This window comes from Pseudopipra pipra, chromosome 5, assembly GCF_036250125.1.
Source record: "Pseudopipra pipra isolate bDixPip1 chromosome 5, bDixPip1.hap1, whole genome shotgun sequence".
NCBI lineage: Eukaryota > Metazoa > Chordata > Aves > Passeriformes > Pipridae > Pseudopipra > Pseudopipra pipra.
The window spans coordinates 11,071,994-11,094,921 of NC_087553.1; the positions used below are offsets into that span (position 1 = coordinate 11,071,994).

The 22,928-nt window shown below is 39.9% G+C and overlaps 1 protein-coding gene across 5 annotated transcripts; it reads right to left on the minus strand.

Moving 5' to 3' along the window:
• Positions 1-481: 481 nt before the first annotated feature.
• LOC135414107 (solute carrier organic anion transporter family member 1C1-like) lies at positions 482-22,273 on the minus strand. Of its 5 annotated transcripts, none has more exons than XM_064654419.1 (16): positions 21,996-22,272; positions 21,359-21,463; positions 19,666-19,811; positions 18,350-18,451; positions 18,114-18,246; positions 16,537-16,667; positions 16,173-16,319; positions 13,074-13,172; positions 11,868-12,104; positions 10,625-10,789; positions 9,100-9,295; positions 6,613-6,778; positions 4,885-5,066; positions 3,422-3,486; positions 2,155-2,272; positions 482-1,381 (listed from the first exon to the last, which is right to left on the minus strand). In XM_064654419.1, exons 4-16 carry the CDS (start codon positions 18,432-18,434, stop codon positions 1,159-1,161), a joined length of 1,947 nt encoding a protein of 648 aa, XP_064510489.1. In that variant the 5' UTR covers positions 18,435-18,451; positions 19,666-19,811; positions 21,359-21,463; positions 21,996-22,272; the 3' UTR covers positions 482-1,158. The 5 variants fall into 5 exon arrangements, with proteins under 5 accessions (XP_064510489.1, XP_064510485.1, XP_064510486.1 ...); XM_064654415.1 differs by having other exon boundaries at positions 18,350-18,491; positions 21,996-22,271; XM_064654416.1 differs by lacking the exon at positions 21,996-22,272 and adding an exon at positions 21,841-21,951 and having other exon boundaries at positions 18,350-18,491.
• Between the last annotated feature and the right edge of the window lie 655 nt (positions 22,274-22,928).

Below are 22,928 nucleotides of genomic sequence, written 5' to 3' on the forward strand. Positions count from 1 at the left end.
TCCCTCTCTTTAGCCCTCTGATCTGCTACTTTCTCAGATGAAGTGTGGTAGATTTTCTTTACATTACTGCACTGCTCTATTCCATGTCCCAAGGAAGTTTAAGATTAGGAAAGAAAGCTTGTTTCCTATTTTCAGATTTATGCACAGGACTGCAGGGAGCAGAGACACCCTCCAGAAAATAAAGCAAAGTGGCTGTGTTATTGGAGGCAAAACCTACAGTGATCTTACCAGGCAGGTTTCTTCCTATTGCAAAGGTACATCATGAGGGCTGCAACAAAATATGACACTTCAAGTATTTTTAAAGACTTTTTCTTTTAAAGACAATGCTGCCTGTGGAAAGCCATGTATTTGCAAGTTTTCAGTACCATATTTCAAGTTCTACTGAAGGTTACTTAAACAAGGAAGAAAATGGTATATAAATACAGTGGTCATTAAGATAAAAATGCCCCCCTTCCCTCCACAAACACACACACACACAAAATAATCAAAGAAACTTAAACACCTATCACTTTATTGCATCAGTTCAGAGTAATTTTGCTTAAACTCATTACTGAGATGTGCTGCAAAATTAATTCACCACGTTCTTCATTTGCTTCCCATTTTTGACTGTTTAACATTTTCAAGTCAAACCCTGGAGTTGTTGAGTAATTTGAGTTCAGAGGGTGCTCAGTGACAGCCCTGGGACTCCCACCTGACTGTGGGACATGGTATCCAGCCTGGAACAACTAGCTCTGGTCACAAACCCCGCAGCAAAGGCCGTCAGAGCAACTGGGCAAGTGAGATTTTATTGGCCATTTAGAGCTGTAGAACTACAGAGCAAGTCGGTGAAAAATGTCAAAAGAACTTATTGTGGATTTCTTCTTTCTAATTTTTCAATCATAATCAAATTCATGACACTTGCAAAATTTTGGTTTGTCTTACTGTTGGTCTGGAAAGGGATGAGAGCAAGAGGAGGGGAGAGTTCACCAAAATTTTGAACATTTTTTCCCCTTATTGTTGATTCAGATGAGGAAAGGAAGAGGACAGGGTAAAGCAAATAAAAAGTCAATGTTTCAAAGATATTTTTTGAACTCCCAAAATGTAAACTAGCTGTTTGAGTCAGTAGTCAGACTCCTTTTGTTCTTTTGAAGCATAGGGAGAAAAGATCTTGTTTCTTTTTTACATACAAGTTTCCTCACTCTCCTCTGAGGTTCTTGCACCAGGAAGAATGTCCTTTTTGTTGGCAGTATCTAGTTCTTTGCTGGTTGATCTCTCTGTATTTTTAATATCTGTCACTTCTTTGCCTTCCCGTTTGAAGCGTTTCATTATTAAAACAGAGAGCACTATGTACAAGACACAGCATCCTGCCCGTAGTCCTGCAATGAGGCCAAGATAGACATTTCTAGGGGGGGAAAAAAGGGACAAAATATGTTTATATTAATAAAGCTTGCCAATTCTGAGTGGAAGCAAGTAAGACATAAAGTGTGGTTTGACAAAACCATTTATTCTCAGCCAGGTATTGCTTCACATTTTAAAATAAGAAATTAACAGGCAGAACAAATGACCTCATAATATTAGCCCCAGGCAGGCCCTAATCAGGTTCTGCTTCTAGCAGAAATGTCTGGAGTGTGCTCCCATTCAGCAGATTATATTTTAGGGCTGATACAAGAGGAGCTCCACCAGCTGGGGCTTTCTGCCTGTAGTCCCCCTCTTCCCTCAGCTCCTCACTGGCACACTTAGTGCTCCTGGTCACAGTTCTCTGTGCACCATCAGTCCTTTGGGTCCTCTCTCCAAGTGGATTTTGTGACGTGTCTTATGCAATATGAAGAAAATAAATGAGGGATGTGGAAGAGCATTCTTCAGTGCTACACTTACTCCACAGTTTTTGAGGCTTCCAAAAAGCCAAAGTGTCACAGAGTTACCCAGTGCACTTATATTATTCAGCACAAGCTTCAATAAAAGAACTAGTTCTAGCAACTTAAGGAAGTGTATTGCAATTTTATATGTCAGATTGAATCAAAATTATTTGGCTTATTTGGTCTATTAAGGTCTAGTCAAATAAGGAGCTTAATCAGTCTGTAGACAGTAGACATAAGGAAATAATACCTTGGTCCTCAGTGCCCAAAGCTGCCTCAGAAACCAAATTCCCAACCCCTTAATAAAGATTTAACTTACCTGAATTCTTTTGTGTCATATACCCGGCAAGATCCAGATCCCCCACAACTTTTTGTCCCCCATTTCAAGCAGGTCTCATCTATCAAGGCACCAAAATAAATAGGGGCTGGGAGTCCTCCTGCAAGGAAGATATTTATTGTATGATCTCAGGTATGAAGATGTCATCATGTGGCGTCATGCAAAGAAATGAGGAAATGAATCTCAGAGTTTCTGAATTATGGCTGCATAAAATGGGACTAAACATTCAGCTCCAGCTTTGAGAAACCAAGATTTGTGAAAATATTTAAACGTCTACTTAGAGGGAGGTGAAATGATGGAAGACTATCCCTTAACTATATTCAGCCAGGAAAATGATAGCAATTCACTTTAATGGCATTTTTATTAGAAGTATAACTTCTGTTGTTTAAATAAATAATATAACCAACATCTCTTTTGCAGTACCCTGTGTGGATTTACGTGCCATGACATATTAATATTTGTGTATACTAATGCATCTATTCAGGTATCACACAACAATTTGCCATTAAAAATGCTCAGTGGAGTACAAAAGTCTGAAATTAGCCAGTAGACAGCAGGTGTATTACTTATGTAGTATTGAAAGAATTCCTTTTAGACAGTCATAATGCTTTAATGTGATCTGGAAGCTGTTTGAGGGATAATGTGCAATTTTGTGAAGAAAACTACTTCATAAAAGCAGAAGATTGATTCTCTGCAGCATTCAGCTAAAATATGGACATTAGAAAAGAGATCCAAATGACGACTTGGGTTAGATTTCAAAAAGAAGCAAACAAGGGAAGATGAAAAAAGATTTGCTTGAGGCAGGGTAGACTACATATCTGAACACTTGAATGGTTATTTATTGCAGATAAACTAAAGAAACAAAATATTGTCAGAGTACACAGGAACTTTAAGTGAATAATGGTCAGCAAAAGGGAGCATAGGTTGTTAAGGATATGCAGGCTGATCAAACTCAGGTAGGTATGTCCAAGAATCAAAAAACTCACTCCAAAAGTACAATGAAATTTCCTTCCTTTGCCTGATTACTTTGCTGTATAGAATAAAAATTCTAAAGAGATAATCATAATATGTAATTACATATCAGAAAACATTCAGCAAGCTTCTCCAAACACTTTGAAATGCAGTCTGCTTACAAGGAAAAATTCTGGAAAATTCGTTTTTCTCATCTGGAGAAAAGGCATTGCACTGCCTGACTTTGGTCTAACCCTTTGATTTCCCACTTGAATCCCACAAAGAAATGAAGTCTTACCTAGTACTCTACCACCCAAAGTTTCAATCCCAACAGCAAAGGATTTCAGGTCTGGTGAAACAGATCTGGAAAGGAAATAAAAATGGTTTTGAGGAACAACAGAGTAACATAGCTACAGTCATGCTGTGAACATCTGTACATGCCCCATGCAAGAGTGCTGTGGCTCACCTAACACAGCCCACTCAAACCCTAATCGAAAACATTCACCAAAGTTAATGTTCAGATGCAGAGTCTCCTTCCAAGGGTGAACTGTCATTGAAATAAATGGGACAATTTACAAAATTGATCTTGAACCCAAGGAAAACAGGTTGCAAATGCTTTTGGGAGACGATGCACAGGAAAATTATAGTGAACCAACTAAAACCAGACAGTTCATGTAAATAAGTTAAGCTCCAAGAAGCTCTCTTGCTTTAGAAGGGGCTTTAGATATGCAGTGATGATCAGAGAGAACAAGAGTGTGCAGTTCTGCATTCAGGTTGAGCACACCCCTGCCTCTAGCATTTTACACAGAGACAGCAAATGTGAGTTATCTGGCTACAAAAGCACCTCATTCCTACCAGTGGAAAGCAGCCTGTGCCCTTCAGGTGAACTGGAAGAATTGACAGGAGTGCTGAGCTGGCACAGGGGCAGGAGGGGGCCTTGCTGTGGCCAGCCTGCTCCCTGAGCTGGAGTTTATACATCAGTGTATGGTCTCTTCAGCATTAACATGAAAGGCTTCTCATTGTGCACATTAGTGTTCTGAAAACTGGCCAGCAAAGTGAGCCTTGTCCAGAACCCAGGCATGTGCTAAAAATTACTTATACCCTTAGAAATACTGCAGAGGAATCAGCAGCTTAGACAAGTTATCTGGTCTTGTGCACTGATTGCAATTCACCCATGAGCACGAGGGGAGAGAAACTTCCATGTGAAAGACACAGAACATCATCTTTTCTTCTGAGGGTAAAATAGCAGTGCTGCTTTCCAACTGAAGAAATCAAAATTTAAAAGATATTCTTGCAGATGTAGTTCTGTTTATACCAGCTGAAGGAAAAAAATGGGAGTATCAGACTTCTCACAACACAGAAGACATTGTGAGGCCACTGAGCTTAACAAAGGTGAATGTTTTTCTCCTGAGTAATATGAACAGCACGGTCACCTTGGACACGGCTTAGCACTGCATCTTATTTCAAGTTCAATGCACTGTTAAGAATATCTCTATCACTAGAAATGAAAACTTTCAGGATCAGCATAATGCCCACCCATTTCATCACCAGAGTATCTACTCAGCCTCAAACTGGAATTAAATTGTTGGATAGACATTTTGCTGTGTCTCTGAACAGAGGTGGATTTCAGAGTACAGGTAAATCCTCAGGAGCCTTATTTTGTCAGCCAGCCATATCTCAGAATAGGAATAAAATAGTAGATTCCATATTCTGTTTCTCTTTCCACAAGCTTTATGGTCAAGGTGAGTTAAAGTATTTTACCTAAACATAATCATGTATGTAGGAGTGCCTCCTAAGGCTAACATAAATGCACATGCAGTCTGTAATGCTAAAAAATAGGGAAAGGCTTTGGTACAGCTTTCTCTTTGGCATTGTCCCAACACTGCAGAGGAATTGCCAAGCCCGTGCCCTTGTCCTTCCACACAGCTGCAATTGTGAAACACCTGAAAGGAGATGATGAGAAGAATAATTTATTTATTCAGAATTCAGTGGCAGAAAACAATTTTAGTAGCTAGATTTTTCATTCCCCATAACATCCAGCCTGTTGTTTATGCTGAAAGAACCCCCCTAATCATCTTTGCAGACTGATGGCCAGGTTCATTGGTATGCTCCAGCCACTCTGACCTGCTCCAGAGACACAAAGCAACTGTGACTCTAGTTTCAGCCATGTCATTGCTAGAACAGAAGGTCCTCTGTGTGTGCTTAAAATGGGCCAAAGCTAAAAAAAATCAGACGTGAAACTGTTATCCAGCCATTCTGCTCAGGTACCCTATGAAGCAGATGAGTAAAAACAAAAAAATAAAGATGTGGACTCAATGATGCAATCACACCTATTCTGTATCTAAAACAGCATTTGGTGCTCAACTGAGAGTGAACTACGAAGTTAGCAGGAGACATAGGTTTGGAAACCAATTTTCCTGAAGTGAAGCAAGAGAATATTGCTGGAATAAATGGATATAAGCCTGAAAATGTTGCTCATCTTTTTCAATATTGTTACATGAAGACAATTTTGCTTCTGCCAGAAGAAAAATTTGCACACTCTTCTTCAAACCTACTGATTTTAATGGTCTTGTCCAGGTAGGATTGCTTTAAATCCTGGAAATGGCTTTGCTGCTGATACATTGACCAAAATGTCCAGTTGCATATTTACAGGACCTCTTAGCTGTACAATTTGGTGTTATGACTTGCTTTTCTGAGCTATGGCAGCTCAGGAGAGCACACAGTTCCAGTATGATCTGTAACAGTTTGTGAAACCAGCACTCAGAAGTTTATACAGGTCTGCTGCATGTCAGTTGACACCACAGGATTTTGCTACTGTAACAACCAGACCAGCAATGGGCACCTAAAGCAAGCTCCTCTTAGCTGTGTTGTAGACACACATTAAAGAGATCTACTGAGAAACATAAAGCATAAATTTTGTGGTCATCCTCCTGAGAAGACAATAAATTTTAGAAAATCTGGATAAAAGGATTCAAGAAATATAAGTTTAGAGTCTGAAGTTTTCACGTCTTTTCTGAATAGCTCGCTTACCTCACCCCAAATATTTTAAAAACCCTCCCTGCAGTCTTGCACTCAGTTTCTGTAAAGTTAAACCATACAGAATGGACACTTGTGTCTACAAGATTTCTGAATCACAAAGCCAAAAAATTAATAGCTGGAGAAATCGGGCTATATCTATAATTATGGAATAATGGAATAGTTCGGGTTAGAAAGAACCTTTAGAGGCCATCTAGTCCAACGCCCTGCAATGAGCAGGGACATCTTCATTTAGATTAGGTTGCTCAAAGGCCCATCCAACCTGAACTTGAATGTATCCAGGGATGGGGCATTCACCACCTCTCTGGGCAACCTGTGCCAGTGTTTCATCACCCTCAACATAAAAGATGTCTTCCCTATATCTAGTCTAAATCTACCCTCTTTTAATTTAAAACCATTACTCCCTGTCTAATTGCAACAGGTCATAGTAAATAGGCCTGTAAATGTATTTACCATATTCTTTCCTGTCCCAGTTGATGATTTACATCCTGCAAAGCAGGCTGTCATGTATGTGATCCCATCATCCCCACATACAGGGTCCCACTGATCCAGGTTGCAGCTGCAGTCAGCATTACAGCTGGCCATGTAGATGTTCTTGGTGGAGGAAAGATGCTCTATTCTGGAGGGCAACAGAAAGAAATAAGAGAATTATTTAGTCAAATTATATAGTTTAAAAAATATCAGGGAATAGGCAGGAAAAACATGGAGAAAGTAAAGTAATGAACATGAACAACTATCTGCTACCATCCCGTGCACTGTGAAGTTGTCATATGGAGACTAAAGTAATTTCAGCTAAACCGAAGGTCTCTTGAGGTTTTTCATCAAGCATTAACATTTTTATGGATTTTATGGAAAAGGCATGGAACTGAAAAGGTATGGGTAGTCTTGGCTTGGAGGGAATATTTGGTATTACTTTTCCATTCAAAAGCTAACTCCAAGAAAAAGAAAATCATCCCTAGGATGCGACGTGGTCAAAGAAAAGGCCATGCTTTTCCTTAACAGTAGGATATCACAGAATATCTGGGTGCTAGAAATGGTGATATAAAACTACATTAAACTCCAACAGCAAGATGTCCTTTACATTTTTTTCACTGGATCAGTAAGTGGCAATGAAAGCTGTGTGAGTCTGAGTGAGAAGTGCTGCTTCTCTCTCAGCTCTGACCGTATCCAACAGCAGCAGCCCTGCACTGGGACTTGGGACAGGCTTGAGACCCATTTATTATCAGATCTCATTTCTTGTGTTCTATCATGGACTTTTATAGCTTTCACTTTTACCAAAATTCCTGTAAGAGAAGTCAAAACCAGGCCCCAAAGAGTTAAACTAAATAGGTGACCACTAGATTTGAGAAATTAAAAAGTGGTTAGTGACTCTGCAGGCCTGTTGACAGGGCTCAATTTTCAGAAAGTGTTAGGAGTCAACCATCTACAGATCGCCCCTGCTTCCAAGTCACTCACAATGTAAAGGAAAAAGTGTCCAAAATTTGCCTTTTCTTCCTCCTTACCCTGTACCCCTCAATCAAAACCACACATTAAGTAGGCTACATTTCTGCTAAGCCTTTTAGAAAGGAAAAATAACCAAGGTATTTATCCCTCATTAGGCAGTTGCTTGTCTTCAAAATACAAATTGTTAAACAGGTAAAACAATGAATGAGTTGCTTAACACATGCTAAATTCTGCAGTCTCAGTTCTCCTGGAGAAACTGTATTTGGTCTTTCAGTATATGTTGTCTGGTTGTTTCTGCTTATTTTTAGTTCACTCTACAGTATCAGATGTACTCAGAGTTATCTCCACTGGACAAACTTCTGACACCTTTTATGTAACTAAGTTCGAAGTTGGACTGGATGTTAGGTTTGCTAAGAGAACTTAGGTTTTCCCCAAATATAGGCTTGGTTTCAAAAAAAACAGGGCTGAGTTTCTCTCTGAACTGAAAATGTAGCAAGTCCTGCTGGATTTAGTTTAATCCTTTAAAATCCCTTGAAATTTGGACCCGTCTGAGCTAAATTTAAACAGTGGGCAATTGTGGCAGGATGCTAGAGTTGGGAAAATGTTCTCAAGAAAGCATGGCCATGGTCATGGCCTACATCTGTGTGCAGCACGCAATCCATGACTACTTTCTACCTCCCAGCTGAGAAAAGGGTCACAAGCAGGTCAACAGCTCCAGGTACTACAGGGGGCTGGCAACTCCCCATGCAGGCTGATAACTAGTGATCAAGTGGATGGTCCCTTCTAGAGGCAGTGTGGACTATGGGGAAGCCACTTTCAACATTTTCCTTACATCTCACTCCCTACATGATAGGAGGAGACTGGCTTTGAATTAAAGCTTTGAAATAGAATATAAAAATTTATTTTTCCTCTGATAAATTTCACCCTGATCAGTAATTTGCCAGAATATAGATGTATATCATCAATATCCTTGCAATATAGAATTTAGAAAAATAGAAATAGATACTTCAGAAAAATAAGAAATGTCTGGTTTGAAATTTGAAAAACAAAATCAGTATATTCTGCCCATCCCCCACACCAGGTATCATTTCAGCCTGACAAGTCTGTGCAAACCTAGGATTTTCTTGTGTGCATAACTCTCAAAGAAGTGGTAACATGATATAAGCACAGCAGCTCCACTCCAGATGAAATCCCACTGATTGATACTAGCAAATGGCCTAACACCGGCCAACTGCAACAAAAATCTGTTGTGTTTAAAGAGATACATATTTGAATGGATACAGCAATATGCTACAGTAAATCAACAGACAAGACACATCTCAGAAGTCATCCAAATCCAGATTTAAATGTTTTCTAGAGTGGAAGCTTTGTAGCTTGGAAGAGGTTACAAACCCAGTAGAGACTGTGGGAGAACCCAGGTCATGCACCATGTCCTGCACAGGGCAGAAAGCAGCTGTGACAAATGACACAACTAGGACAAACCCGGGGGATACAAACCCAGAGTAGGGGGTTGTCAAACCAGCCACCTGGAGCACCTCACAGCTGCACGTGAAGTACAGGAGGTTTAACAAATACGCCGCTACAAAGGTGGTGCAGGCGAACTTCGCCATTTCTGTTATGTGAAGTTTGAATTTCTTGATCAGAAAGCCCCCTAGAAACATCCCCAGGATCGTGATGGGTAAAAGTATCACACCTGCAAAGAGAAGATGATAAAAACGTTAACGGCTCTGGCTTGCATTGACTCTTTCAAGAAAAAATGTCTTGTTCTAGTATTTTCAAAATATCAGATACTCACCTGTTTTCCAGCTGATCCTTTGAGGTTCTGAGACTTTTTATTACCTTTTAGTAATTTTACTTACTTTCCCATTTTCTTTTTCGAGTCATATGATGACTTTAAAAACTTAGTTCCTCAATATTCCCTACCTTTTTACTGTCCTGGTTTTTGTATGTATCCTGTATAATAAAACCTATACAGTTGCCTGTTAGAAACTGGAGTAAATGAGATAAATGTCTTAGCTCACAGGCACTCCTTCATCTAAAATAAAATATTTAACTCTGTGAAAGTTGCAAAAAGGTCTCCAAAATGGAACATAAAAGGATGCTACATCAGGTTCTGGGCTAGATTCCATTTAGATCTGAGAGTGAATCACAAGAAGATTTGTATTTAGATTTAATCTGTTCAGTATTTCACAAGCACCAACCCTAACATTTATGTGCTGAACAGAGAGCTCTAACAGGGTTTTACTGTGAGGGGTTTGCTTTTCTCTGTGTGTTTTTTCAGTTGGTTGTGTTTTTTGGGCACTTTTTTTTGGTGAAACTTTCTCTACATCCAGAAAAAAAAGACAGGAAAAAGAATGTTCTTCCCACATTTGTACCTGACCAAAGCCTGGTGCCTTCAGGTCAAACTAATGCAATATCAGTTCTGCAATGACCTGGAATACCCTGATTTTCCTATCAAATTATGAGACAATCACTGTAAGATTAATATAATTTCAGCATTTCTTTTTTTCTGAAGACTACAAAGGACTTATTTTTTTAAGGGAACTGGTAAATAGAAAAAGAGCTTTGAAATTAATGAAGTGACTCAAAATTTTACATTTTGGTTTCTTCTTGGTTACGAAATTTGCATTTGTAATCAAAATGGAAGAATATTTATACCTAAGTGTTATTCTGAAAAGGAAAAAAAAATCACACATTTCATTAGACTTTTTAAATTATTTTTTCTCTTTTAGTTGTTACTTTGTTGTAGCTTATGTGTCACAGAAGCAGACGCATAACCCAAAACTCACTATGAAAAAAGCTGTTCTAGTAATCCTCTAGCTCAGTGAATTAGGAACACCAAGAAAATTAACACTAAAATTAACCTCCATTTTCAACATATGGTAGGAAAATTAATAAACCACTAAATACTTTCTTTTTAACCAAAAAAGTTCATTGAAGCTCCTCCTAAAAATGAAGGCAAAATAACAAAAGAAAAGCTTCCTTTTTGACCCTGGAATTTGAAAGGACAACAGGTACCTACCAATTAGAAAGATGGCTCTTGCCACAGACACATTAAATTGTTGCTCCATAAACTTTGTCTCGTAGGTTATAATCCCAACAAGAGCATTGTACTGCAGAATAGTAAGGAAGATGTACACCAGGAAAATTGAATTTCCAAACAGTTTCCTCAGAGCTGGCAAGAAATCTGCAATGGAGAGGTATATGCTGTACACCCTGCTAAACACAGAGAAGAGTTGTTTTGACATCCTTTAGATAGTAAAATCAATTTTGATTTAATTACTGGTTGTATTGCAGGTTATAATTCTGTGCCTACCAAAACACATCCTTGCTCAAGTGAGAGTTTTCCTCATTGCCCACACATGCCTTACAGGAGCAGCAAGGCCAAATGGCACAGAGGATACCGAGGTGGGAATCAGAAATCCTACATTGTCTCGTGTGTGACACAGGACTCTTCATTACAGGCACCAGCATGGCTTCTCGATGCCTGTACAGAGCATTAAGACCCTCTGTAATGCAAAATTTGGTGCCTAAAGCAGGAGCCTTCACAAACCACACAAGAGCCCCCACATGAGTGTGACATTCAGAGAAAGAGAGCACCTGACTCAGAAAAAGGCTGGAATCATTCCTGAGACACTTGATGAGAATACCTGAAGTCCATTAAATTAAAGTGAACGCAAAAACCTGCATTTGGACTGTAGCCTGGCTCTTGGCACACTTGCCTAAAAGATGACAGTTTGAAACACCTCTGCTGTAGGGTTGCACATACATACATACATACATACATGCAAATAAGATCTTAGGTCTTACAATAAAAATATAAAAAGAAAAGCAAGGGTTCATTGGGTCTGACATTGCCTATACAAGGTTAACTCAGCATCCCTGAGCTCGTACACAGGAGCTACAAATCCAGAGAAATCCCTCCAAGAGCCAACGCAGTACTTAGCCCCACGTTTCCTTACCATTTGTAGGCCACAGGGAAACAGTGGCCTGTCAGCTATGGATCAACTATGAACTGAGGATCTCTGATGCTCAGAGCAACAGCACAAGCTTTTTCCAGCTGTCGGACATAAGGAGAGGACTGAAACCTGCCCTTACCATGTAATTATAATAGTGCAAATTAAAGACAACGTTTTTGTTGTCTTTGACATCATTTGCACTGCAGAAACACGCATTTTGCTGAAGGTTGTGCAAGTCCCTGCTCAGCTTAGAATGAACTTATGAACTAGAATTTGCATGCAAACATTTGGGTGATAATCTTTCACCTTTTGCTGCCTCTGAGAACTTTAACTGTGGCTGAGCTGGGGAGTCTATTTTACAGTGATCTCCTTGGACAGATAAATTACTAATCTTCTGGGTTTGATTCTCTCCTTCTTTTGGTACAGAGTAAGGCAAAAACCAGAAAGGCAATGAAGCAATGAAGTTGACTGATCCACAGATAAGCAATCCAAGCCACCAGGCACCAACCCAACGGGTATCCTTAGGATTTATGCTGATGGCATCTGTAAAATACAGAAAGCCAGGAAAAGATATTAAATATCATGCAGAGCAATTACTATAGATATCCTTATACATATATAATTTAAAGAACAGAACAGAGGTGATTTATGTTCCATACAAAGAATTGAAATGCAGTTTGTTTCAAATCATAGAATCACAGAATCATTTGGGTTGGAAGGGACCTTTAAAGATCATTTAGTTCCAACTTCACTGCCATAGGCAGAGACACCTTCCACTAGACCAGGTTGCTCAGAAATCCATCCAATATGGCCTTGAGATGGGGCATCCTCAGCTTCTCTTGGCAACTTGTGAATGACCCGTCCCTGGAAGTGAATCAGTCCTATGCAATTGCAAATAGATATCTCTATTTAAGCCTGTGGTGGCATTTTATTGCCCTAATCTTCCAATACTTTCAGTGGGAATGAGTGATGGCAATAAGGCCATTCACCACCCAAAAAGAACTTCCCTTTCTCAATTTCCCACTATCAAGCCCTTCTTTCATCCCCAAACATTTTTTCCCCAAATTTCCTTAAATGTTCCCTGGGATTAGAGACTTGTAAGTGATTTGAAGAACTAAATAAATTTTTATATGAATCTTTGGTGCATCCTTCTTAAGAGAACCTATTTTTTGCCAAGTGTTTAAAGGCTTCCATGAGCCTTTCACTGTTCCCTCAACATGAGGATGGTCTTTCATTCACTAATATTTTCTCTGCTGCACAGCAAGGGTGCAGCAATTGTGTTTGCAAGCATAAAAAGAGGTGCAGTGGGAATAGGGCTCTTCCATCAAGGACTATTCCAGTCACACTTCAACATGGCAGATATTAAAATGTAAACACCACCACCTTTTGAGTAGGAAAAACTCTCTGAGAGCCTCTCTTTTTGAAGCAGTAAACTGGGAAGGTACTTCTCGGCATTCAGGTTCTTACACCCAGCCACCTTCTTGATTAACACACCACCCCACGGCCTCTTACCAGTATCCACAACACCAATGTCAACCCAGAGGCTGGCACAGAAAGAGCCAAGCAGGAAGCCCAGGGTCGGCCCAAACATGCCCGAGGATCTCACCAGGCCTGTGAGAGAAGAGAGTCAGCACATGAGAGTGAGCAAAACACTGGGAGGACAAGGCAAGCCCCCTTCTCTGAGGGCAAGGAGAGAGGAAGGAGGAGACAGAAGAGGGGCACTGACCATTAGGGAATGTCTAATGGGAAGCTCCTGAGCAGCAGGAATATAAGCCATAAACTGCCATAAGCTGCGATGTAGAAGGTCTCACGTGGACCCTTGTGTGCAATTCACTGGCAAGATTCTTGTCTTGGAAGGAATAGGAAGAAAGAGAATAGCATTGCAATGGTTTTTATCTCTGCCCCTACCTACTTTTCAGTTTTTGTAGTTGCATTGTTCAGCTTGTGCCAGTTAATTAATGACCATCCAAGACTAGGCCTGCTGGAGGTGCCACAAGTCCGACAGGGACTCTGTTTCCAGCTTGCAGGATGTTCTGTGATTGTACAAGCGAGGGTTTTTCCCTGTACTACATGTTTAGGTCCCTTAATTCTAAGAGCAGTAGTTCATCTGATGATGTACTTGTAAGAAGGCACATCTTTGCAGTTTGGGATGGCAGGGACAATAAAAGTGTGTGGATATGGAATTAGGTACAGGACCCTGAGAATACTTTCAGTGGGCAATAAGGAGATATAAGCATCCCTGTGTGTGATCAAAGTTCATTAGACAGAATCTTTGTTGATTCATTCAGCACCAGAACAAGCAAATCAGTGAACTGTTGTGTCAATACGTATTGACGTGGCTGTAAAAACCAAACCAAGAAATTTAGTGATTAAGTAGTGCCATCTTTAAAATCAGGTTTCAGTTTTGCTACTGCCCTCTCTGGGCCTCCCATTTTCTGCCCTGTTTCTGCTTAGAAAGGAGATAACATGGGATCAGAAGAAGGTGGGATGCCTCTAGAAGCAAATGAATAAGCTAGGAAGACTAGCAGAAACCTAGGAAGCCAGGCTGCATTCTGCTGGCTGGCTATGTAAATAACAGCACAGTATGATTTTGGTTACCACTGCTGGCAATCAACACAAAATTAAAATATCCTAAAATAATTGAAGTGTAGGTCCTCACATTCCCTGGCCACCTGTTTTGATCAATTGAAGTTTAGTTGTGAGGAGGTAACAGGTTCAAAAAAAAAGTCCAGTGATTTGGATTTCTGAATTCTAGCGTGGAATTGCCACCTGGGAGCTGTTTAAAGTTAGAGAAGGCTTAATTCTATTAGAAAAGAAGGAATTATTGACCAAACGCCTGTCACTTCTAGCCCATATTCAGTACTGTGCTCTGTAAATCCTGCTGCGTTGTTCTACTGAAGAACTTTTCCTCCTGAGAGAGAGAATTGGTTTTGCAAAACTCTCTTCTGAATCTGGTGATTACTCAGCTTATCATCAAGAACTTCTGCAGTAAATTCTTACAGCTTAACAACTGTGCTAATTTTTTCTTTTCTGTTCCTTCCCGTGGAGACTCTGGTACTATTATGACACAACAACTCTATCGAAAGGTTCTAATGCATTTCATTAAGAAAATGCTGTCTCTACCTCAAAGTAGCTTATGCTTTTACTCAACATCTAAGGGCAAAACAAAAAGGAGAGACAGGAAACAAACTTCTTGTTTAGGGTCAAATAATGAGACCAATGGTAAAAATTCATCAACAAGTCTTGACTGACTTTTTTACTATAGGGTAGTTTTATTTTTTTGTGTTTTACAAAAACACTGATCCTAAATTGATTCGTGCATCTGGTAAAAAATAAGACATAGAAAAAAATTAAATTTAGTTAAGAAAAGAAATTCCAGCTCTATGACAAAGATTATTTCAACATTCATGTTTTTGCAAATAAGTTCATTCACAAAAATGGAATAAGAGACCGAAAATTGTTATTCTGAATGTAAAAATGAAATATTTTAATACTCTGTAAATTAAATACTTTATTACACTTGCATAATCCAAACAAATTTTCATTTTGGCTGAAGCCATGCTATTCTCTGTGTCTAGTTCATATTTTTAATCTCACTTCCTCAGCAGTCCTCAACCTGTGTCAATCTCTCCCAGATCAGACTGTGACATGAAAAAAATTCAGCTGAACTTTTAAAAATACCTCTAATCAGAAGCTCAGAGGTGATTACAAATATTTTGGATAACTTCTGAGTCAAACACTTGCTTTTGACAGCTAGCCCCCTAATTTCTTCAAAATGCAGATTTCCTTATCCCCAGATGAAGACGTTTACCATGGCCTTACCCTGCAGCATTACATACTGAGCTCCTCCTGAAACTGTGTCTTACTCTCTTTATGACCAGCTCAATTTCACCCAGTTTACTTCAGGCCACAGTTTTGACCTCCCTCAGTCACACAAACGCCCCATGCTTTCAAAGCAGTTTGCCAACAAATTAATCAGCGTGGGTGCAAGCCTTTCTGTCTTGGGCAATAGGTTATCTGCCATAAAAAACAAGAACAACAAAATCCCAATTAGAAGGGATTTGTTACAACACCCCGGCAAGGTGGTGTTTTCCCTTCGGTAACTAATGACTTTAGAAAGCTTTCAAAAAGAATTGTGCTGCCTGCAAAACCCAAAAAGTCAGGTAAGAGCTTCTGAAACACGTTTACATTACTGTGGTCACATTACATTACTGTGCTCACATTACAGATCCTAACATTAAGAATCATTTCCTTATCTGTGAAACAGTGATTAGGCAGAATTTTATCCTTTGAAGCTGTGGTGCTGAGGGTGATATGCCAGATAAGGCAGATATGACTTTGCTCTTTGGAGAAATGAGTATTTGATTATGCCTCTCTTCATCACAGAGAAAACAGGCACACATGTAGCAGAAGCCACCTGGGGAAAGCAAAAGGACCATCTGGAAAATACCCTTAGAAAATAAACATGAGATCTCTTTTGCATTGTGTTTTATCTCTGTACAATACAAAATTATCCAAATAGAGCAGATAGATTTTTTTTTTAATTTGCTTGGCTATAGAAAAGTTAAAGGAAAGAATGTTTAGCATCAAAATCACTGATTTGTGTATTACCTATGTAAAACGCTGAGTTTTCTTCCTTAGAAAAATCATCAAGATATGAAACTCCCAACGGCATAATTGGTGCTTCCCCAATTCCACGTAAAAGGTTCCCCATCAACACAAAGAGCCACAGATAGGAATTTGTTGTTTTCTCACATTCTGCAGGCCATAAACATTGACATTTCTGTGAGCATAGTTCTGACAATACTTTATTGAGACAGTAAACTTACATAAAATATGGGGTTTAACAGTCATTATTGGGTGGGTTTGTATATATCATGGTTTCTACAGGGGTTTTACTGCTTTCCAGTAAAAGAGGCTGTACAAAATGGGGACAAGCAGAAGAAGGGAATCCAGCATCAGAGCTTTTGCTTACCAACATTTTCCATTGTGCTGGGTGTTTCCATAGCATCTGTGACTGGGTGGCCCTCAGAGGATGCTGGGGAACAAGCTGATACACTCGTGGTGGAGTTGTCCACACTAACAGTTATCCTCTCATAATTGTAACTGGAAAACAACTGTGTAAAATACAACTGAAACGTGAAAGACACTGCTCTGCAGGAAGTGTGTATGAGCCTTGTGTTCATACATGCTTATTCCTGTTATTGGCAGGAAAAACAAAGGGGCAGCCCATTTCTAGCGCTTTGCTTAAAGAAAGGTAGGTATCTTAATACCTTTTTCAAATGATCTGATGATTCCAACACCAATATTTTGTTGGGCTAAAGAGCAAAAAAGCTGCTTCCAGGGATTAAGAGATGATTCCTTAGACTGCAGGACAGAGGCAGAGTCCCTCCACATCTGCCTAAATACAACAGTGTTGATGTTTTTCCATGCTGGTACCTCTTTCTCCCTTATGTGGCAGAGGTGTAACATGGAGATTTCTCTGCTAGTGTAAAATCAGATAGCTAAGGATCTAGTAGTGACCTTCCTGTGTCTATAGAGATTAACACAGGCTGCAAGATACACATGCCAGTTTGTCTGCATTAAGCCAGCTACAACAACAATTCTGCCAAGTAAATTGAAGCCAGCTGGAGTACATTTATGCTGCATTGTGATAAATGGAGAGCAGATATTCCCTCTGACTGTGTCATCAACCTCAATATTGTGACAGATGACAGTGAGGTCCCCGTGGCCACTGGGTTTTGCTCAGTGTTTGGCAAATGGGTGATGTTCTAAACCTGGCTCTGAGTTTGGGTTAAATCAGATATTTCCATAGCTCTGCTTCTGGCCTTTCCTGTCCCCTGCAGTGCAGGTTCCCCCACAGTGACTGTGGCCACTTTCCATATCGTGATCCTCAGATATGATTCTTTCCATGCCCTCCTTATCAGAGGTATTGGTCATGAAGCTAAAGAAGATGCTCAAATCAATTTTAATTTTTGAGGGACAGAGGGGTTTTATTTTCAGCTACTACTCAGTAAGAATGCCAAATGGTTGGAAAAGTATGACCTGCTTCTGACAACTATGTAAAGCATTAAAGCTTAGATGTGAAGGGGTATTTAGGTGATTAATTTTCCCTCAGTTCAGTAGAGATAGACACAAGTCTTCATAGTTTTGAAGAGCTTATGGAGAAAGCCATCATGGAGAAAGAAACCTTTTCCATCGAGGTCTCACTACAGTTCATTTAAAAAGGAAAATAAAGGAAAACATCTAAAAAAAATATGTGTATATATATACACATATATATCCATCCCTGATGAAAAATTCCACCCACTTTCTGCCTAATAATGTATAAGTTCTGAGAAGCCTGGGGCTTCTCTCTTTCTTACCTGTAGAAAGAGGTGAGCTTTCAGAGAGGAAATCAGAAAATCAATACTAAACATTTTACCCATTAAAACCTTCCTGCTACCTGGAAGAAACTACCATTGTCAAGCTTTTAACCCAGGTTTATGATTAGAAAACACTTCATATGATCAAGTTTAATTAGTGCACAATGTAAAACACTTCCATATTTACCGTCCCATTAGGAACTGAGGCATCACTGACAAAAATGCTCCTAAGGACATGACGAGACACCCAACAGCAATTATTTTGGGTCGATGAACTCTTGGTCCAAGATAGCTCACCAACACCATCACCATTAAGTTACCTGCGTCAACAGGAGAGAGAACCAGCACAGAAAGTGATTTATTTTTGAGGTGAAAGTGTGCTAAGAAGCAGTACTTATCCACTTTCAAAGGAAGTACTCGTACCTATCTCAAAGCTGCCATCGATAATTCCAACAATTGATGATGAGATTTCAAATCTCCTTTCAATTTGACTGGACATGCTCTTCATGTAGCTTCCAGAAAATCCTTTGGCAAAAAAGGAAAAAGCTAGAGCTCCAAGAAATATCTGAAGAGAGAAAATAATTGAGTTTGCAAAGAAATAATTTTTGCTTCGTGGCTGGATGCCTGAGCAACCCACTCAAGAAATATAGAAATTATGTGCTTTGCTTTCTAATTCTCTGTGAAGAGAATCTTCTTATTGTTTTCATTAAAACAGAAGATTTTACTTTCTTTTTCAGGGTGGCCTCCAAAGACTCTTCTACTGCAAAGAAAAGGAAAATTTACACTGATTGCATGCACCTTCTAACTTTCTAACACATACTGTTTTAGCTGTTTCCTTCCTTTGGGGAAATCTGTAGCAAAATATCATTCATTACTGGTAGTTATTATCATGGTATGGCTCCTGTTCTAAAAAACACGAATTGAAAGATATAACTGCAACTACCACTGTGACTGTAACACAACTCTAAATGATTTGTTAGTAAAATATGGTCTCACATTTTAACTTCTGAGAACATTTATTGACTTTTGTGTGCTTGGATTCACAACTATGGAATCAGAATGGTTTTGGTTGGAAGGGACCTTAAAGACCATCTAGTTCAAACCACCCTGCCTTGGGCAGGGACACCTTTCACTCACTAGACCAGGTTGCTCAGAGCCCCATCCAACCTGGACTTAAATACTTCCAGGGATGGGGCAGCCACAGCTTCTCTGGGCAACCTGTTCCAGTGCCTCATCACCCTCACAGAAAGAATTTCTTCCTAATATCTAATCTAAACCTGATCTCTGTTGGTTTGAATCCATTCCCCTTTGTCCTGTCACTCCAGGCTCTTGTAAATTGTCTCTCTCCATCTTCCTTGTAGGCTCCCTTCAGGTACTGGAAAGCCACAATTAGGTGTTCTCAAAGCCTTCTCTTTTCCAGGCTGAACAATCCCAACTTTCTCAGCCTTTCCTCACAGCAGAGGTGCTCCATCCCTCTAACCAACTTGGTGACCTCCTCTGGATTTGCTCCAACAGGTCCATGTCCCTCCTGTGCTGAGGACCCCAGAGCTGGATGCAGCACTGCAGGTGGGGTCTCACCAGAGCAGAGTGTGCTGCCCACACTGCTTTGGATGCAGCCCAGGGCATTGTTTCCAACACATACAGTGTCAAACAGTGTCACACAGAACCAACTGAATTTTAGTAGAACTTCACAGTTTGGTATTCCAGAGAAAATATGTGGTGAGGGCTCCTCTCCATACCTTTAGCTGTGAACAATTATGGCACAGGGTTTTGGCAGGGACCACGCTGCCATCACTGTCCTGGAAGAGTGACTTTTCTTTAAGTTGGCCAGCAGAGATTGGTCTGTCCATGGTTTTCCTCCTCCAGGTCTGATATGTAGGTCTTCCTGTTTGAAAAATATCACTGTGTTTACCTATTATTTGCATAAGAACACAGGTTCCAATGTTTTTCAGACCTACCCAATGACAAGACACTACTTGAGATGTCTACACATTGACACCTTTTCTCAGGAGGACATTAAAGAGTATTCAAAGTGTTATTGTACCAAATTAAGGACTGGTGCACCTGATCTGTAAAATCTGCTTTTTAAAGGACTTCAGGACCTTCTTGGATAGACGGAAAATTTAGAGGAAACTTGCTGACAGTTTTTAGACATCTTTGTGGAGAAGTAAAGTCCCTGTGTAGCTGGAGGCTTAGGAGAATTTGTCAGAGAAACATCTTTAGCACATTTGAACCAATTCTTACGTGCTCTTTGAGAATTTTAATCACTGTCCCAGACTAAATGGACCTTTGGTGTGATCCAGTAGGATTCTGATATTTTATTTATGAGGATTTTCTTAGTGAACACTACCATTTTGTCAACCATTCCAATGACTAACATTATTTACCAAATACATGTAGAATCAGACCACAAATAAGGACAGAGAAGAAAACAGGGTAAGCGATATGGTAGGTAAAAATGTATTAAGGAAAAAGAAAGCAGTGATCAAAGGAAACAAATAATGACTGTCTATAAGTCCACAAGCCTTCACAAATTCCTGCAGGAGAGATGATAAATGTAGTTATTTTAATTAGACTTCTAAAATTTTCTGTTTAAAAATTGGCTCTGATGTAAGGAGTCATCTTAGCTATGTTGGCTGATGTAGAGCAAACTGATCAGGGGAAACCAGCTAATACAGAGAGATCTGGAATGATAACAAGTCAAAAAGAGCTATTGCCAAGTTCTTCTCTTGGAAAACTGCTGCAATAGTACCAAAATCAATTAGTTAGCTCTAATCTATGTTGGCACATATATTAGAGGAGTATAGAGGAACATTTGTCAAGAAATTGTTTTCCCCCCAAGACACCGGAATCTTAGATATGCCATTCTATTTAATTCCCCTGGGAACGTCTCAAAGTTTTCCTCCTGCAGGCCCCAGAGACCAACTGAGCCATGAGTGGAGCCCATTCAAGTGCCATGAGGGATTTTTGACACTGGGGTGGTAGGGATGTGGCAGGGTCTCAGGTTAACCTGCAAATGTCCCTCAGTTCCTCTGGAGAGTTCAGTTCTCCAAAGCAAGATGGCCTGGAGCAACCTGGATTCCCTGAGAAATGTCCACCCATGCCCAGAAAGGACAACACTCTCTTAGCAACCCAACAGCCCCCTAGAAGTTACCACTAATGACTGAAAATAACACTAATTTCTAATAAGGAGATCTAAAGCCTCATAAGATGTCTAACTTAAATTTTGTAGATTTTAGTTCCAAATTCTACTCCAGTAGGATCCACCAAAAGGGACTATGAAAAGCAAACAAGTATATATTTCAGATTAACCCACATATGAAATTTCTAAAGAGATCTAACCTTCCTTAGATCATCTCCAGCAGCTCACAAGTCAAAAAGCATTGAAAAAATATGCTATAAGTAATTAAAGTATGGTGAATTCAGACTTACCCCAGTCTTTATAGGATAGGAGTTGAAAGACAGAGTTTTCTAAAGCAAATACATTCTTTATTGATTTGTATGTTGCTGATGATTAACTTTGTGAAACATCTGACTCTGTTAAATAAACAGTATGTAAATCAGTGACACAGTTTCTTTTCACAATATTTAATTTTAAATATAAAATTTCATTGACGATGCCAGATGAAATATCTACATTAAACTTATAGAAAACATTAAACTGTAGAAACACTTCTTTTACATCTAATCAAGCAATAACATTTGACATAATCTCTCTATGAAAATCTGAACTTTGGCAAACCAGTGAATCATTGACACCAGTGGTATTCAAAATTAAATGAAGCAAGAAAAATAATAAAAGATTCAAGTTGTGAATTAATGGTAATGAATAGTTTTTGTATGGAGAGATAAAACATCCCACTTTCCACAGTGCTTATCCTTTAAAATAACATATTGAATTTGCCAAATTGTACCTTTGCACTTTTCATAATCTGCTTCAAGTTTAGTGACGTTGAGACATGCAAAAAGCCTGCACCAGCACATAAAAACTAAACAAACTAACTAACTAAAGGAAAGAAGCAGGAAGGGAGGGTGTGGAGAGGCAGCGAGAGGCAGAGAGAGAACTTACTTTGTGTCAGTGCAATGTAGGCTGTTTCTTTCCCGTGCCCGAGGGCTTCCAGGCTTGGAGCCAGCACAACGTCACGGCAAAAGCTCTGCCTACTCCGAGAAGTGGAGCACTTCAACACATGGGTTTTTTTTAAACCTTGGATTTCCTTCTTATGGCGATTGCAAAACTTTCCCACAGCCACCGATACAAAAGCTTTGCAAAATAAGGCAGGTTTCTTGCGCTGTCACTGCTTTGGCAGCCTACCTGCCAGCGTGTCCGTGGTGCCAGCCTCTCCCAGGCGGAACAACTTGTATTCTTCACTCTTTTTTTTTTTTTTTCCCCCTAAACTCTAAACATTAAAGCTGCATGAAGCACCTCTCCAAAGGGAAGTCCCTGCCATCCACCCAACAACCGTGGAGTGGCTCAGCAGAAGAGCCTTGAGAGTGCAGGCTTGGTTTTTCCAAGCGTCTTAGCTACAGCCTCAGTAACTTTCACTCCTTGGTGCCTTTGATGAGAGTCAGCAGAGATACTGAAAGATGACTTAGCTCCTGAAAGGGCATGAATTGCTTATTGACATGTGCCACTTTTTGGTATGGGTCCCAACCCCAAGGAAAAGGTGCAAAAGGGCTCCTCATGGAAACCTACAGAGAAGCAGATGCCCTCAGGAAATCACAGCCTCGTGTCAGACTGTTATAAATCAGGATTATTGAACACAATCAGTTCCTGCCCGTGCCAACAGGAGATGTGGGATGGCTCAGCTACACCTCCAAGCTGACTGCAGGCTGGCCACGCAAAAAGAGTGAGTGTAATACCGACAGCTAGCCTGCCTCTCACTTCCTAACCAACCACAAGTAGAAAATCAGATCTCACGTCTAACAGGCCACAGAAAGTGCAAACCCACCTAACCTGTGTCTTCTCTAGAGCAGAACTCTCCAGAGCAGGAAAGATTCTGAC